The following is a 19,063-nucleotide window of genomic DNA, read 5'->3' as shown; positions in this document are numbered from 1 at the left end:
CTGAAGTGACAGTTAATGGGTAATTTAGCTTCAATTTTAAGAAATTTACTGTAACATTCTGATATTGCAAATACACATTAAATAAAGTGTTTGGTGCTCAAACACTTGTGGAATTTCCTCAGTAATTTAATAGATGTATAATACGCAATTAAATTAGTTGAAGTCCTATATAAAGCAATGGGTATAGCATGCTAAATAAATGCTGTAAAGTCAGCATACAAATTAATTGCAGCAAAGTTTTGAGTAGTATCAGATGCATGGCTTTATTCCCCTTTTGCCTACAATACACATGCATACTTAATATTTTGATTTTCTAATGTTAGAACAAGCACTTCAAGGATATGCATGATTTAAAAAAAATAGCCAAGAGAAGTAGTAGAAAATGCATTTTATTTATATGGAAAAGGCTACATTTAGATTTGTAAAAGGTCTGCCAGAATGTTATGTTGCCCACAGGGAAAAATCAGTTGTGAATAGCAACAAAAAGGTTACATATCTTTCTACATAGCAGTGCAATTAGTTCACATTGCAATAAAATTAAGTCAAGTATGCAACAGAATCAAAAACAAGTGTTTCTCCATAATCGGCATACTAAGAATTACAGTGCAAAGATCATTTTAGGTTTTAAGAAATCTGCAGTCAGTCTTTAGAATATCCTAACAGATGGGATACCCCAATTATTTTCATTACTAGCAGTTGTATCTTGTCAATACTGTGCACAAGAAAGTAAGTCTAAAATGAAGTGACTTACATGGTAAATAAAATATATTTAGTCTATACAGTAAAAAAAATACAAATTATATAAGTGAACTAACAAAATGAAGTTTGAACACACTTGTGAAACAGACAACATAAAGACACACATACAGTATTTATCACAAAAACAGCTACTTTTTCCAGCAAAAATAATTTGGTTGCTTTACAACTGCATTATGGATCTTGTAGTTTGAAGATGCAGATGTTCAACTCTTAAAAACCATAATAAATGTCTTCTGCAAGCATACAAAAAAGATAAATATTCTTATCACAGTCATAAGGTTATTTTTTGGAAGTTTGTTTTCCCTTGTTCCAGAAACACACTTACATGGGTTAAAAAAGAAAACAGGGAAAAAAGGGCCTCATGGTACACTGAAACAGTAAACTGTGCTCCATTTCCTTCTAATTTGAAAAAACCCTAGAATTTACAGTACTCTGTGGTATATGAAAAAGTCTTCACAAGTTTACATTGCATATTTCTGAGTCCATTCTCTTGCATGTCTGTTGTATCTGTACGTGCAGAAAGAAGGCATTACAGTGAAGATCTGTTAGTGATACATTGACAATGCCCACGTATTTGCTTAATATAGATGTTATTGAGCTTATCACTTCTAAGCATTGATTCATATAATGTTAAAAAAGTCTAAAAGCCAAATAACACATACCCACTGTATGTTCAGCTTCTAAGGTTACCTATCAAAAGAATTTTGACTCAAGCTCAGAACAATCTTTGGTTTTAATATAGGTTTGTATTAAAATGCATATCAGTGTGCACATTTCACTTGCATTTCACCAATAGTTCCCTTATTTCCTCATTAATAGGAATTTGTTGTTGATTTGCTCATTAATAGGAATTTGTTGTTGATTCTTCCCAAATGCGTATGCAATTTCACAAAGTTTACTTTAATAGCATGAAATTCAGTATAATTAACTGGTTTTGGAAAGGGTGGGGATGGAAAGCTTTTTGAAGAAGCTTGCAGTTATTTGCATTAATTTTGAAGGAGAGGTTTTTTTATTATTATTCTCCCTCCTGCACTGCCATCTGAACTTAAAAGGAAAATTTCTCAAAAAACATTTTTGTGACTAGATTTTAACTCTTGGGTCTTTTTCTTCTGGTATGAAGCTAACTAGCACTCCCAGGGATAAATGTCCTCAGAGAATCAATAACTTTTCCTTTAGTCCTTACATTTGTTACATTCCACTCTTCAGGCCAGTTTCACCTTCTTCTGGGTTCTTCAGATGAAACACTGAAAACTTCCCCTCCTCCGAACCATTTGAGTTCAGTATACCAAATCATATGTTACTTGTTTGTGTCGCTAAGAATATGCTATTACACAAGTCTTTGGATTTTTAGCATATGCTAAAAAATAGATGCTCGTATGTATCAGCTATATCTTTCATTTCTGAAATCTGAGATAAGATTAAAAAAATAGGTGATTAGTATAAAAAGAAAAGCCCTTTAGTCAAGAATTTCACCTTCTCTGTATATCCCACAATGATTAAGTTTCTAGTTTTGGAGATGGAGAAGTATCCCTTCTTCACTTCAGTCACAAACAGGAGGCACGATAGCTGAAAGCAGTATTGCGTAAGGGGATGGGCAGAGGCTGAGGCACATCCTCAGCTTGAAAACTATCTGCCTTGCAGTACAAGCCACAAAGTTCAAGCCCTTCAGCAGTGAAATACATGACTTGAACAGAACTGTCACAAAAAGGCCATTTTAATAGTTCTCACTCTGGGCAAGTGCCTCATTTCAAATACTAAGACCACAGACTTCCATCTAACTTTTACCTCATTCCTTCTCTATCCAGTCCTCAAGGTAAAAGCAATACTTAAATCTTCATGAGCTGTGATATATGATGAACTGTAGGCCACTTCCATGCATCCCAACAAGTTCTTCAATGGCTCAGTACTAAAAAATACCAGAAGATCAGCAAGTCTTCTGGATATCACACAAAAATGCCAGAGAATATGAAACAGGGAAACAGCTAACAGCAAATTTACCAAAAATCAGCCTAAGTATCAAGGATAAAATGACCTGCCCCAACTAAATTCATGACAATTTCAGTGGCTTCAACAAAAAGTCAGATAACCAGTGTAATCAGTGGTGTTTAGGTTATTCATGGATGCATTGCATGGCTATGACTGTTTAATTTCTTGTCAAGGCCACCAGAAATTTTGTGGTGGAAGCATTTTGTGGAAGGTTATTTCATCCCTGGTAAATTAGGACTCACACTGGATGTGTTTGGAAAACCTTAGAGCCCCCTACTTTTTGTTACTGTCCTAACTTGATTTCTTCATTCAGGCTTACTTACTCTAACGCACACCTAGGAAAGCAACAGGCACAAAAATGCTGTTAGAGAAGACGATTCATGCCACACTGGTAAGACTACATCCTGGATTGTGCTCAAAATACCTAAAGCAGCAGAGTTCCACAGAATCTCCCAGTAGTAAGCAGAGTAATTTTTCCTTCCTGGATCACTGAATCTGTAACCTTTTTTAAGCATAATTTTCAAGCCTGGGAGAAATGAATAAGCTGATACAGCAGCAGAAAGCAGCAAAGATACAAAATCACTCAGAAGTAATATTTCCTTCATGCAACCCTTCAGAAATGGTGCAGTCTAGTCTGCAGAATAAGGGGCCTGAGTTTCCAGCCACCCACATCTGCAATGAACTCTTAAGAAATCAATGTCGAAGTTGGCTTAGCTATCCACAGACATCGCTACTCAAAGTTTGAGCGCCCAGAGGAACCACTCTATAGAAGTGGTGCTCTGGAAAGAAACGCCATTATGCCAAAGCACTGCACATGCTAGCGACCACTAAATCCTGTTATCTGATACTGTGAGGGTTCAGCCATGTACGTAGTTATATCACAGCATTTCAAAACCCTCCTTAGGGGTGATGTACAACAGGAAGAAGTCAGCAAGCCTCAAAACTGAACTTTGGAAAATCCAGGTCGTTCCGCACTAGAAGTAAAAGACCCAAGAATAGAAATTTCAGTCAGTACAACACTTGTAGAGTTAAAACTTTTGGATCAAAACCGATTTTGATTTGAGAAGTATGTAGTACTTCAGTTATGTGCCATCCACGTCACCTTCCCAATACTAGAAACTTCCCACCAAGTTCTACAACAGTTCCAGAAAGTAGAAAGAGATTCTTTTTCTCTGTAAGATGTTGCAATTTGCAATAAATGTGACACACTAAAAAGAGCTGAATATTAGCCCATGCTACATTTATAAAATTGTGTCAAATCCTATGTTCCACAGTTCACACTGAACTTTTTACCAAATGCACAAGTTTTACAACTGGAGGGCCACCATAGCAACAAATATTTTATATTTGAGAAGAGATTTTCATGCAATGAAAAAGGAATAGGAACATTCAATGTCACAGCATGAATGTTTTGTGCAACTTTAAATACAAAAAATTAGTATCGAACAGTTTCCTGCTTGCCATTCCATGGATAGATATCTTCAAGATTTAAACATCTAATCCTTTATATTGTGGAAATCTATGAAGAGAGTATCTTGAAAAGTTAAAGTAGAAGATTGTATAGCAGATAAGCATCTGCAAGTACCACACACAAAATACGCATATCTATGTTATACTCACTTTTCCTTGTCTGACTTGTAGATCTGTGCAATATCCGGTACTAAAGGATCATCTGGATTAGGATCACAAAGTAAGGAGCATATGGACAATAAAACTAAATAAAAGAGACACTAGATTAAACAAGTTAGTTTGCTTTATTTCTACAGACCTTTAATATATTCCAATACACTGATATGGGAGAAAGGGAGCAGAAGGCTGGAAAGGAAATGCATAGCTTTTACATAGCAGTTCTGCTCAGCAATGTTTATACAAGATCAGGACCATTTTTCCCTTCGCTAACCTAGACAGCTTGCAACCCATGGACTTGCACCTTTTGTAATGATCTCTCTCCCCAGTGCTTTAATCTATGAACATTAAAAAAACTACAGACTACGTAGTTCCATATGAATATTTGATCAAACTAAGCCCCCTTCCACCTCCAATTATTTATCATTAATCTTACACTACCACACAACACTGGATTTCTGCACATCCTTCCCCACTTCTGTGCTGACAGAGTTATTCTCTCCTTCACATCAGTATTTCACTGAATTCAATCCAAATATGATTTCCATTGTGGGGGATACTTTATCAGCATTATACACAGGTGCTCACTTCTTATAATTCCATATTCAGTTCCTGGTATCAAAGCAAGGATGTTTGATTTTTACGACACCTGCAGTATATATATTTCAGGAAACATTTACTTTTATATTTAAAACTAATAGGAATATTTGCATAAACTGTACCAATGTTTTAGTAATTTATAGTAAACAATGGTGGTTGGTGACATTTCCAGTGGTTATAATGTTAATCACATAAAAAGTTAGGTTTGCAAAATCTGTTCGAGATCTTGTTCTGGAAAAATCAGAGGGAAGTCAAAACATATCCAATGAATCCTAACCAGAAAGGAAGCGAACTCTGACATTATACCTACTGACCCAGGAGTACACAGTTAAGCAATTCTAAACATCTTGTAAAAGGGAATTAGACAGCTGTTAAGTTGCCCAGCTCATTAACTTAATTTCAATAACTGACTGCTGGAAAATACAAGGTTTTCTTGCTTTGCCTTGTTACAAAATAGTTCAACCTGAACTAATACCCATTTTTGGCTGCTGCAAGCTCAGCCACTTTATACTGATTTATTTCAATTTTATTAAGTGCCAAATACATCAATATTAGAAATAAGAACTATAAAGGAGAAGCTTCCATGAGCCACTGAGATGTTTTCCACTTTAAAATACATAATGTGCAAGTACGCTAAAAGCTCTTCAACTCAGAAAATGTAAAACCAGTAGATTGCTCCTCTAAAACTGGAGGAACACTCACCAAAAAGTAAAAGACATTTACAGAAAAGGACAGAAGACCTGAAAACTGAGAGGTTTCATTTAGTCCTAAATGCTGACTGTTAGGCAAGATATAAATGCCAGCTCTCATTTCTAAGCGCCTTCTAACTAACTGGAAACAAGACGATTCTTGCTCAGCAATACAATCAGCCAGTTTCTGTGGAAAGCTGGTATCAACTACACAGAAGTCATGCCTTCAATGGCTACATCAGGAAACAGTGTTAAACTTAGATTTTACTTAGCTTCTGAGATTACTGCACATGATGGCGTGCATGAGCAGCAGTTGCTTTTCCAAGGAGGTTTAGCAACTGCACTTGCATAGAAGAGTTTTGATGGGTCAGACAATATTTTCTTGCTCTTACACCAAACAATGACCACACAAAACAATGACACTGTTCTAAAAAAGACACATGGTGTCTTAAGCACCTAAGCAAGATGCAATATTGATTAAAACTTGGAGTCACCTAAGAATTTTCTGTAATATGGCTGAGTGTGGCTAAGCATTCTGAATGTGGGTGAGAAAAGCAATGATAGCACCCACATTTTAAGCAGCTTTTCAAGTGACACAAAAAGCCTACAAAAGAACTGCCTAACTATAATCTCAACATTGCAAGAATCAAGGTTCTTCAAACTTGAGAAAATTTAGAAAAGCACTAGAATATTATAAGAAATCTTTTACTGATGATCTGGAAAGCAACTACATTTTAAATATTTATTTTACAGAGGAATGCAAACCAGAGCAATGTCTCTTCCCTTAAAATAAAGAAGAATTAAGACTTTAGCCCATGCAAGGATGCTCAAGCAACCCAAAAAGCTATCAGAAAACCCCAGTACACAGTCAGGTAAGTCCAGGCACATGTCAGTATTGGTGTTTTCTATTTACATCCAAATCCATTTGATTTTGTAGCTCTGTCATCTATCAGACACCACTTTCTCCTCATTTCTGTATGCACAGTCAGCTATAATATAAAAGTTATATTTCAGGCTAACTGGACTATTATCCTATTCAACTTGTTTTGGAATATTTCCTTGCTGCATGCATAATCTATTATGTCATTTGACACTCCAAACAAATTGTGAAAGGTCTTGGATCCTAACAAGGATTCCAGTGGAATTTGCCACTTTTGTATGCAGGATAGATGAGTTCCCACTGCTACCCTCAGGCACTGAGGTAACACCAAAAAAACCCATGGCACTGTATGCAATTTCATAAATTCATTAGCACACCTGTGCATTTACCTTTAGATACGGTCAGAGCTGGTGACCACTGTGATCTCAAGATATCAAGACAGATACTCCCATTACTGTTTATGTTTGGATGGTATATTTTTGTTGTAAAAGCAATCTGGAATTCAAAACAAAACAAGATGTTAACATCAAATCGTGTTTATTACGGTTGGAATCCTAAATACTGTCCCTTTGGTTCCCAGTCATACTCTATCTGCTGTACCCAACACATTCTATTGTACAATCTCTCATCCTATCACTCAGTTTTAGGATTCAGTCATATCTATTCACTCATGACAAACGTGTACCCTATTGCTGGCCTGTCTGGTTTTACCTCCCTGAATTGAGCCCCAAACAGTCAAGACATTGAAAAAAAGCCCTGAACTAGAACTTGCATAAGTTCTCAGGGAAAGGACTTACCTTTGGTGGTTTGAAAGGATAGTCTGTTGGAAAGTGTACTGTGAGAAAAAATACTCCCCCTTGATATGCGCTATCTGGCTGAAAAAACAAAAACAAAAGACATTAACATATTTCAGGTATTTCAGCACTTCCCTTCTGAATGCAGAGAACCTCCCAAAGCCACAATTATTTTAGAAAATTCCTTTTCCCCCCAGTACACAGCTCACTCAACAGGCTGCGTACCGGGAAGGCACAGAGCTGATGCTGAGGGAATGGCATCCTCCCACTGGCCTGAAGAGCTATGGGTAGAGCCAACCATGGCTACTACTGCAGCAGCCCAACACAGCTACTGAGTGCTGCCCTTCTCAGGGAGAGAAGGTGAGCAAGCAGTGTTGGACTGGTGGAGTAACCAAGCTGCTGATCTTTCCGCTCCAAACTACCTCCCTCCTCAGGATCTGGGCTGCAAGGTACTCCTGGAGCTTAGCTCCAGGTCACCAAGGGGAACACAAAACCCAGAGCAGGTCTTTCAAATCCTGCCTCTGTGCAATACCACAGCTGCTCTGCTATATTCCGGATCTTCCTCCACCTTTAAGCTACAAATATACTTACCTCAGGAAGTGGTTTCTCTTTGCAGATGCAAAGAGTAGGATTTTCCAACATAATTCAGTTGATCATGATGACATCAGGGAGTTTTAAAACACACAACATCTTTGTGACCTGTACAAATCTGTGAACATGCATTTTGTTAGAGAACATGTGCACAGGTTTATGTCCAGGTTGCACACAGTTAACAGAGAGAAGTAACTTTGCTGCAGTCATCTGTTGAGGACACCTTTCCTTCCTATTAAGTACAAAAGGGGGGGAAAAAGTCTCAACACTAAGTGATGGAGAGCAAACCTGCAATTTCTGATTAGCAGAAGGGAAAGAATGCCTCATTACTTTGTCAAGTTTAAAACAGCCACGTAGGGACTCGGTCTCAGCAAAGCTGTAGAACATCAAGTTTTTGGTTTTCTTATGAGAGAAAAGGTGGCCTGCTTTTAAATGAAAAGTTGACCACAGAAATGAGCAAAAGTTACAGCTTTAGAGAAGAACGTAATACGTAAAGCCACAAATGGTTCATTTTAAGACAGGTCTTCCTACACACTCAAAATGCAGACAGCGTTGCAATGTAAGACAGGTTATATATAGTATTGCTAAGAAGTCAGCATTAGGTAACACCAGAAGAGATTGCCACTGTATTTCCAATTAGGTTTGAAAGCAGTGCTTGCATGCATACTAAATGGATTTGTCAAAGTTAAAATAAGCTGAAGATCAGACAAGTTCAGCGTCAGAGAGAAGGCAAAGTGAAGTCACGCTATGTTTGGCAGCTAAGATATATAAAACGAACCGATGACGCCCAGAGACAGGAGGAGAGGTTATCCTACATCCACGCATCGGAAGTGAATTCTGAAGGTAAGCTTTAATTCTACACTGCCCCTCAGCCCATCAGGAAGCATACAGAAGGTACATGTGATTTTCTCATCAAGATAAAGGATAACATGCTGATAGTGTGGCTTTTCTTTTTGGCAGATAAGGCTGAGAAAGGCTGGCAAGGGATTCTCATTCTTATCCAGAACTAGAGAAATCTAAGGAACTTGAAGGGAAGAAAAGAACATTTTGTCCTACAGGATATAAAGGTGAACTGCAAACTGGAAAAAAAAGGAAGCTTAGTTGGGATTTATGTGCTAATATTTCCCTTATTGAGGTCACTGGGTCATTCAGAAAGAGACAATACTAGGGACAATCAGCCCATAAGCTTTTCTTAACTCTATATTCTTTGCTGTTTTGCCACTCGCCTTTAAGCAGTGCAGAGAGGCAAGGGCAGAATGACCCAATGAAGTAACAGTTATTAAAGAACAACGGCACAATTTTTAGTAACCTATAGAAAAGCTTGTCACAAGCATTCGAGTTGCTGCTAGGCCACTGACAAGTTGGGCAACAGGCTCCAGCATTTTACTGGTACATTAATAACTCGTCTTTCATTGACTCAGAGGAGCTGTGCTGAAGATGCTGAAACACCATCTCAAAGCAGCCACAATTCCATTTTCTCCAACGTGTGAAGCTGTATGTCATTGGATTAAGTACTGTCTCAAATTTCCAGCTCGCAGACTGGTTCAGCTCACTGCCTGAACCAGAAACCCCTCTTTGCAAGTTAGCAAGAAGTCCAAAAGGAAAAGAGTAAGAATACAAACTTACTGTGGTATTGATAAATATCCCTTCCCTCAGGTCACGTTATTCCTCATTTTCTTTGCTGAAATCCTTTTCAGGATTCCTTTACAACTTTTTCTTAAGCATTCCCATCCCTTCTTACATCATTTCTTTGAAAAGAGTCTTAAGTCTTTACAGATCTCCCTCAGCCTGAGGAAAGCAGGCTTTTCTCATGTAGAAACCAAAAGAACCCACAATTGCTTGACTACAGCTCCCAAAAGTCATCTGTTTTCGGCCGCGCCACCTCACAGCCATCAAATGAGCTCCAACTATCTGAAAACCCCCAAATCTCCTTGTGCAACACCACTCTTGTTTACATTTACTAGCTTTTACACTGGATTACACCACTGGATGGATGACTCTTCCAGAATTGTAATGATCATCTTTGGAAAGCAAGCTTTTCAGTTCACAGCACACCGTTGATTCAAACCTTATGGTGGACTGATTAAACATCTCTGATTTCAGGAACAGGAGGAGGAGGAGGGGGGATTCTTGAAGAGTTACAGAAAGAAACTACTACCAGATTACTAAGAATATCAACAATGCCACCCCAAATCTTTAGTCTGTACAGGGCACAGCTGAATTTGATTGTCATGTTTACATACACCCAAATAAATCCTTCCATAATCAAAAGGAAAACAAGGTCTAGTTTTCTAAAGGGTATGAATTATATACTTACAGGTCCCATAATAGTTGCTTGCCAATGGAACACTGAAAGTCAAAAAGATATTATGATTAGGGTTCTTCTCAGCTTGCTCTTAACTGAAAAAAAAGTCAACTGTAGCAACATACGATGAAGAGCTTACAGTCATCTCCAACAGGTCCAGCAGAACAGTGGGCCGGTGGGTCACGCTGCAGATCACTCAATTCCTGTAAGGAATATAGAAATACTTGAAACAGATCTACGTGAACATACAGATCACATAACATCACCTCCAAGAGTGAAAACGCACTAAACAGATTTAATAAAACAGAGCTGAAATGTTTTTAAAGAAATCAAAATGTGAAGTGCCCTGCAATATGAAAAGAATTTTTCTAGGTAGATTTCCAGTAAGACAGTATTATGCCACCAATTAATACCTGAGAGTACGTAAGAGTTATAACCAAGTTCACAGTAAGTTGGATCTACTGAAATTTCACTGTAAAGGCAGAAAGAAATGAAGAAAATGAAGGGTTAATTGATTTCTCAGTAAGCTCACTACTTAATTTAGAAATTGTTGTGCTAAGCTGACTGTTCCTTTAGCTTTTGATTCTACAAAAGCTTCTTGTACTGCTCTAACCTGTATATATCAGCTGAGTTAAACTAGCTCATAAAGTGCTTGCAGTTTTCCTAGAAGCAATATATGAACATATCATGAAGGTTCTCAAGTGAACTAGAAAACAAAGGAAAAATATTAGTGTCACACCTTACTTAACGTACCTTGATTTAATTCTCCACATAATCATTTTCAAAATGATTTCTAAGAAAACTCAAGAAAGTTGAAATGTAAGCGTTCAGAATAGTTTTTGCAGCTCACCTGATATTTCTTTTACAGAAGTCTAGAGAGTCTCAAATAACTTAAAATTATTATTTAATTATGCAAAAACACCACAGCTTTTCATCCAATTTATCATCAATATATCAAATACAAGACAAGCCAGGCATTAATGCTAGTTTGTTTTGTCTAATTCTATCTATTACTTTATGTCTAAAGCTTTTCTATACTAAGAACAAGCTAATTACTTTTTCCAACTCTCAGCCAGTAGGAACTCTGCTGCTATAAGTTTAACAGTTATGTGTAAATACTTCCATTGAAATAACCTAAAAGAACTGCTCTAAATCACTGTTTCTAAGTCACTCAACTAATTACTCAGGACATATACCTTTAAGTCAACTATAGAAATAAGCAGGTCTGCAAATATCTCCTTGAGTTTAGCTTAAGGAGTAGCAATGAAAACATTTCCAAACAAAAATCATTAATCAAGACAACTACTTCAAAAAAATCAAGGTTTAAACTGGAGCAAAGTCTGTTTAACTTAAAGTAAAAATCATTAATGTACTGTGACCAGACCTAATGCACAGTTTGAAGGGTTAAAACTCTATACTCCTCAACAGCAGCAATGTATTCATCCAATTACGACATCCAGTAAACAGTTCAACTCACACAGTACTCTCTTCAAGACACCTCATTTCCCAGGGAACAAGGTGCAAACGCTTGGCACCTAAATTCAGCTACACTTTTTGCAGGTCCCCTCTTGCTCCTGAATTTAAGGAAATGCACTGCGACAAACCTTCACCCAGTTAGTAGAGCAGTAAAATACTATTTGCTCTGAAGTTACTCCTCACAAACTTTGCGATTAAAATAGACAGTTCTTTGATGTACGGAAATAGCTCAGGTTGCTAACTAGTTTTACTTGTCAGCCCCAATTTTATTCTGTTGGTGAAATCATGTGCTATTCCAGAAACAACACTCCAGGCTAGACTTCAACCAACAAAAGCAATAGCAAAACCCTTTAAAAGTGCAGTTTCCTTTCTAATCTGAGGATTCAAATTTCACTAAAGGAGTGATACAGAGAACCAGTAATCCACGTAAAGCCAAGTCACTGCCAGTACAAAAAGGGAATCAACAAGTCTCGAATTTCCAGGAGACATGAGAGTTGCAACAAGCGGCAGCAGAGCAGTTACAGCCACTGTCTACTCTAATTTGCAACTCAAGATCTAACCCAACATGGGAAGATTACATCTTGTACAGATGCTAAAAAAGTCCTCTATGCAAGACTGCTAACTGAAGTGAAGAACTCGACCAAAGCCTGAAATCAAGCATTTTATAGCAGCTCTAGATGACTACTAATTTAACTGCGGTGATGGGAAAAATGTGTAGCTTAACTCCTCAGAAAGTCTCTAAAATTTATGCAAACATTTCCTTACGCGTATGTGAACATTCCTATAGCTGCTAGACAAGCACTCAACAGTTTTGGAGTCTGAAATAACACTTCTAGTTGTTGGATGCTTTTCTCAAGACACTTACACGCTCAAAAAACACACAACTTCTTTTCTCATTCATATGTACACGTGCACTTCAGAACTGGTAGAGATTGGCCAAGGCTACTCAGATATATACTTTCAACTTGTTCAGGCTAAAGGCATTGACATCTGTCTATGATAAAATCATGGTTTTAATCACAGCTCATAATACCAGATCTAGAACTACGAAAAGCTGTTATAACATTTCCCTAACAATGATGAAGAAAAAGCTCTCTAGGCCACTACATTAGAGCAGTATTCATAGATACAATAAGAGAGTTTAGGCAGATGGGAAAAATAAGGCCAGATCCAGACAGAGCAAATTTAGGCCATATTTTCCAATCATGAGAAATAACGTACTAAAGTTCATGTGGTTTAAAAATACAAACAGTAACAATATCAAACCTTATAAATTGAATTTGACAGGGAAGAGTTTGAGCCTCTATACACAGAAGCTCAGCTCAAGCTATGATAAAATCAAAGAATGATTTTGCTTTGTGCTGTTAGAGTAATGATGCTGCCTAAGCTTCATACTCAAAGCAAAATTATCCAGAGCGCTGTAAGATTTAGGCTTTAGGCTTTCCTACATCTTTTGAAATGCTGTAAGGACATCGTCAGAACGTCCCTTATGAGTCAGACTGAGCACTGACTTGTCAGTGTCCAGAGCTGAACACTATAAAATACTTGAGTGTAAAGATTCTCTTGTGTAAGTAGGGCTAGAAAAACTGCTTCGCGACTTTATAGACTGGCAAGAGAAAGAGCTGTTAAATGCAAGAACTCTCTACGCAAAGCAGCAAATATAATCTTGAAAGAAAACCTTGCTGTGCGAACAGCTACAAAACACCATGTGCTGAAGCCTCATCAAGAAGTGCAGAACTGCATGTAGGGCTGATTAGACAGTCAACACCAAAAATGTTCCTGTAATTTTAAGTCATTTTTTTCTGGCATCTTTGTCCATGTTTTATGGATTATCATCTTGTTGCTGCATTATGTATGCCTGGTTGCTTGCCTGCACTAATATTTTTAGTCAATGATATAGAAAATGCTAGTGCGAGGCTTTGACATAGGCAGGCGAATGAACAGGATCTATACCTCAAAGCAGAGTGGATTCTGTTTCAAAAGAGACTCAGCACTGCAGTTTACAGCATACACCAATGCAACGTATCTTCAATGAGAATATGCAAAAACACAGTAACATTTGGTTTGCAGGAGATGCAAACACAGCTATCAGTCATTTCAAACAGTGGTGAATGTCACAGCATAAAAGTATCACTCCAGAGCTCCAACACATGCCAAGTTTATTCTGTTCTATAATATTTTTCTTTGTTTGAGAGTATTAGAAGATTTATTCCTATTAGCATCTCTTTCTCTGCACAAAGTTATCACAGCTTTATTGGGATAAAACACTAATTCTATACCTCTAACTAGTCACAATGAATGGGTGCAACAGTAAACTTACATTTAAAACTACAAAACATCAGCAGAACACAAAAGCAGACAGGACTGATCCCCACGTATAGCTAACACAGTAATTTTAGATTAATGATACCAGTGTTAGAGAACAATTAGTGGAGATGGATGCAGCTAAACCTCCGAATTATCACTTTTCACCACATCACATCCACACTAGAAGAGACAGTTCTGTTGATAGCATGAGACAAAAATTTTTTAAAAAATCAAGTTTAACAGATTTTTAAAAAAGTATATATTTACACTATGTTATAAATGCTAAAAACACTTTTGCATGTGCAGACCATCACTCATTGTCACAAATTAATATAGCATACATTTCATAAAAGTACAAAGATGGTCAAAAAGGTCAGGAAAGCTTTTTGCTTCAGAATTCTGGAAGGGCCAGTTAAACAGTTAATAAACTTCATTAGCAGTGGGGTTTTGTCCTAAAAAGCCACTGGATCAAACTGAAAAGGATGCTTTGATAACAGGAGGATAAATATCCTCATCATAGTACTCACGGACACTCACTGGCTACGTCCGTGAGTATTAACAAACATCAGCCCCAAAAATATCTCATTTATTTGCAATTCTTAACAAAAAAAAGGTCAGAAGAAAATCCTGGAGGCTATCAAAAGACTGAAATCAATGACAGGCTGCGTCACTAAAAGCTATTTTAATTTTCTAAGATACAAGCCACCACAACCAGATCTTCTTTTTCCTGCTCCGTTATTTAAAACAGAGGTTTGTAAATCTGCCAGCTATGTTCTTCATTTCTTGCACAAAATGCACCGTAGACCACAGACTCGCTTCTTTACAATTCCATACATACACTGCTGCTATAAGATTAATGGCATTTGGAATCATCTGTCCAAAAACCACCTAAAGGCAGCGACTGTGCTTGAAGGGTAGTTAAGGATTCTCTCTCTGTTCCACATAAATCTGGTAAATGTAAAGCAGACAAATATTTATCAGAACATTTCTCAAATAGAGAGGAAGTTAAGTTTTACGACGAGTATACATTCGATTGTTATACACTGTTTTAATGCACAAAATATTGCTGTGAGATCACAGCTGAAGTTTTGAAGGCAAATATAAACATTTTATATTATGGCTCCCAAGAAGGAGTTGCCTCCGTGTGTTTGTTAGCCTTCAAAGAAAGCATGCGACTCAACAGTTTAAAGTAAAACTTCAGCCACAAGTGTTGACAAAATTTTATCTGAGTTAGTTTACAGTAATAAAAGTTGTTTTCAACATGAAGATTCAAGCTGGTATATTCTGCTACTGTATGTATAGACGAAACACACATTGAAACAAACGGACATGTAGTTCAATGGCATATTTAAATGTCTGAATGCTTCTTTTCTCATGGCATTGTGGGAGAAAAGACAATCAAGCACTATGCACTGACAAGATAAAAAACAACAGCTATTTTTAAACCAGGCTTCAAACGTGTCAAAAAATACTTCGTTGCTGTTCTCAGAAACAACTCTTCCAACTAAGAGTCCAAGCTTTTTTTAAGCTTGTAACCAGAGCAAGTGAATACCGTTTTTGCACATTCTTCCAAATTGTCTGAGACATTAGCAAATAAGAAATTGCATTCCCCCCATTAACATGGGAAGAGCACCAAGTAGAGCATTTACAACTAAAGTAAGTTCTCAACTGTGATACTGAGCCAACAGGATAACAAACTTGCTATTAGACATGTAAACAAAGAATTACGAACAGAAATCTGAAGAAAATGGTTCTCCACAGGAATGACAGATAAAACTAAGCTAAACAATAACTTATACAACCCAAGAGCCTGAATATTTTCTGCTTAGCACAGGAACAATGGCATCTCAATTTTCACAGCTGGTAACAGTAAAGGCTTCTTTGTAGAATATCCTTTCCCAAATAATTAAAAACCTATACTATTTGCGTTGTTCTCATAACTTGCAGCAAGTGGAGCTGACAACGGCCACAATAAAGAGGATTATTCTTGCAGTGGTACTTCGCGGACTACACAGAAGCAGCTCCTGTCCCAAGGAGCTTTCCTTCTATGTAACACATACAGTACACTCTAAGGGTTTTCTCAGCATAGAAACATATTGCCTCTCTTTCAAAGAGCAAAGCAAAGCTCTGAGAAGGTAAACTAATACAGGCTCCTCAGCTTAAGCTGAATTAGAAACTCCAGTCCTAGTGAACTCTGAATTTGTCACGGAGCTGGCAGTGACTGTTGTGCTTAGGCAGCAAGGGTTCATGTCCTCACTGCTATTCCACCCGCAGTGCTGAGCTGGAAACACCTTCATGTGCAGTATCAGCTGCTTAGCGGTTATGCAGTTGCTTGATTTTTAGACAGTTCCCCAGCATAATATGTCTTTTCACTATTAGAAATGCATCTTCTCACTGAAGTCTGCAAGCTGTCCACCTTTGGAGAATCCCTTCTCAAAAGACAATACTGCAAGGCAGATGAATGAAAGAAAGGATGAAATGACACAGATCACATTGGCAATATTAGCTAGAAATAGGAGTCCTAAGCAACATGAGACAACATATGCTAACTTACTAATGTTCACTGTGCATTACAGCTCTGTTCCCTCAGTTGGTGCTATCATCTTGACCACACAAATCATCACATTTATTGTCAACAAACACTCAGGCTCACCACCATAATCGCTTACCTATGTTAGAAGACAATTCTGAACCACTGTAAGCACACCCAGGCTTAACCAGAGACAGTATGTCTCAACTGAAAAGCTCCCAAGTAATACCACCATGTTTGTTCTCTAAAGAGATCCTCTAGGCTCTTTGTAAAAGCACAAAGTCCTTATGACATGTCCTCTACTCCAGATTTCATCTCCTTCTACCCTTGAGATACAACATAACTATCAACCTACAGAGTCAGGCTAAAACATCTGGAAATTAGATGGGATAAGCACACCATCACACAAATACATTTCATCTACCATTAGTTTTTCCAGCCTTGTAACTTTAAAGAAAGCCCTATATATTACAGTGACATCAAGATAATTTGTCTTTACATACGTTTTCCCCTTTATTTTAACTTTTGATCTGAAAGAATTCTATTTCTTTACCACTATCCTCTTCCACAGCAAGCCACTTTTTTAAGATATTGTTTTGGAAGCAGTCTGCCGACCAAGTCCCTTTGGAAGTAGTATTTTCTTACCCTGGAAAAGCAGCTGAAAGCAATGAGGGCAGTTAATGAAAAAAAAGAAATCCAGCAGCAGTCATTTCTGCAGCAAACTAGAAGCAAGAGGCACCTAGTATGGAATCTAATCTCAACTCTTCTGGTAGCTCCTTCCCCAATATTCCTTCATATTTCAGATAAAAGCTATCGTGCAATTGGGAAATCTTATACAACCTTGACTTCAGTATCCCAGTCAGCATTTCTTCCTTTCAAATAGTAGAAAAAGGCTAATATAGCTAATAGGATAAAAAATACTCTTAGTGTGACAATTTGCTCACAAATTTCACATCTATCCAACACAAAGTTTGTAAAATGCCACATTAAAGTAAGTTGTGGCTTTCCAATATATACGGAAGTCTCTAAAGCAGGAAAAGAAGTTACATAGGGAAAGCGATAAGAGAAAAAATACAGAAAGCAACTCTACTCTAGCAGGACCTCAGCTGGAAGACCACAAACTATTTATCACTTCATCTGAAAAAAATACTAGTGAACTATCAGGCTTTCCACCTCCTCTGTGTCTGTCACCTTAGCAGAGAAAAGCTGAATGAGAAAGGGAAAGAGAAGGTATCCAGGACAATTGTTTTCTTACAGGCACAAGGATGGGGACATACTCAAAAGGTAGGAAATTAAAAACCCACAAAAGGCAAAGCATTCACACGATATGCAGAAGCACGACAGAACTTATTGCCAGAGAAATGTAACGTCCCTAATGAATGACACGGAGTAACCAAAGTCTCCCTAACTAACTGTGGTTCCTGTAACGGTATAACAGGATCCGCAGCGCGATACCTGACTGCTGACTTCTGATGGAAATGCATACCAGTAGCTCGCTCTGTACTGCAGGGTGTACCAAGCCTGCTCGCTGCAGGGCGAACGGGGCTTTGTGGACTTCTCCTTCTGTAACATCTATGTAGGAAACCAGAACAAGAAACTACAGCGCAGTAACAGCGCCGGGCTAGCGCACATGACTCAGTGCGGCGCAGCAACACAACACCGCGTACTTTATAACGCAGCCAACGCGCTAACGGTTAACTGCATTTCTGTGTTTAGTACTCATAACGTCTTTTTGTCTCCGGGTCTTGCAGACAAAAGGAACCTGGACATCGCCCCTCACTTGAAACCCTGCATTTACAAGTATCACCTAAAAGTCCCGAACCGGGGGACGCTCGGGGGTCGGAGCCGCCCCGGGCACTTCCACACAGCGCGGCGCCTCGGCAGCGGGCGTTTGCCGCCCGCCTCTACCCCGGCGGAGCCGTTGGCACAACTTCGCCTCCCGCCGCGCACTTCGCAGCCGCCCGGCCTCAGCCTGAGGGGTCGCAACGACGGCTTGAGACGGGGTTTTTTTTTTGGGGGGGGGGGGGCGCTAAGGAAGGCGAGGAGTCCCGCAGCCGTAACCCCTGGGGCCAGAGCCCCCCCCTGCCCGCCCGGACTGCCCCTCGGAGGCGGCGGCTCGGCAGCGGGCCGGGCCCCACCGGGTGTGTGTGTGTGTGTGTGTGGTGGGGGGGGGGGTGAGGGGCCGGTAACGGCTGCGCCGCGGCCAACGGCCGACGCCGGCGGGCAGCGGGGCGGCGAGGGCGCGCTCCTCCCCCCCCCCCCCCGCGGCTCGGCCCCACTCACTTTCTGTATGCGCTTCAGCGCCATGGGAGCGCGGGGCGGGCGGCGGCGGGCGGCGGTGGGGCGCGCGGCCGGGGGTGGGGCGGGGCGGCAGGGGGCGGGTAACGGCGGCCGCGCGCGCCGCCGGGGGAGGGGGGGAAGGGGGCGGAGCTCGCGGAGCCCTTTGTGTCCGCCTTTGCGTGCGGGCGCGCGGGGCGCGATGGGAAATGTAGTCCCGAGGGGGGCGGCGCTGCACCCTGG

General features: G+C 39.3%; 1 protein-coding gene across 3 annotated transcripts; it reads right to left on the bottom strand.

The window, feature by feature from the left end:
- Positions 1 to 373: 373 nt before the first annotated feature.
- UBE2D1 (ubiquitin conjugating enzyme E2 D1) lies at positions 374 to 18,893 on the bottom strand. Of its 3 annotated transcripts, none has more exons than XM_064513579.1 (7): positions 18,827 to 18,893; positions 10,370 to 10,433; positions 10,243 to 10,274; positions 7,338 to 7,415; positions 6,930 to 7,035; positions 4,366 to 4,459; positions 374 to 1,266 (listed from the first exon to the last, which is right to left on the bottom strand). In XM_064513579.1, the coding sequence occupies exons 1-7, from the start codon at positions 18,848 to 18,850 to the stop codon at positions 1,221 to 1,223; spliced, it is 444 nt and encodes a 147-aa protein (XP_064369649.1). In that variant the 5' UTR covers positions 18,851 to 18,893; the 3' UTR covers positions 374 to 1,220. The 3 variants fall into 3 exon arrangements, with proteins under 3 accessions (XP_064369649.1, XP_025961799.1, XP_064369650.1); XM_026106014.2 differs by lacking the exon at positions 18,827 to 18,893 and adding an exon at positions 7,926 to 8,043; XM_064513580.1 differs by lacking the exon at positions 374 to 1,266 and adding an exon at positions 2,774 to 3,719.
- Between the last annotated feature and the right edge of the window lie 170 nt (positions 18,894 to 19,063).

This window comes from Dromaius novaehollandiae, chromosome 6 (genome assembly GCF_036370855.1).
Source record: "Dromaius novaehollandiae isolate bDroNov1 chromosome 6, bDroNov1.hap1, whole genome shotgun sequence".
Lineage (NCBI taxonomy): Eukaryota > Metazoa > Chordata > Aves > Casuariiformes > Dromaiidae > Dromaius > Dromaius novaehollandiae.
This window is presented reverse-complemented; position numbering and strand designations above follow the sequence as displayed.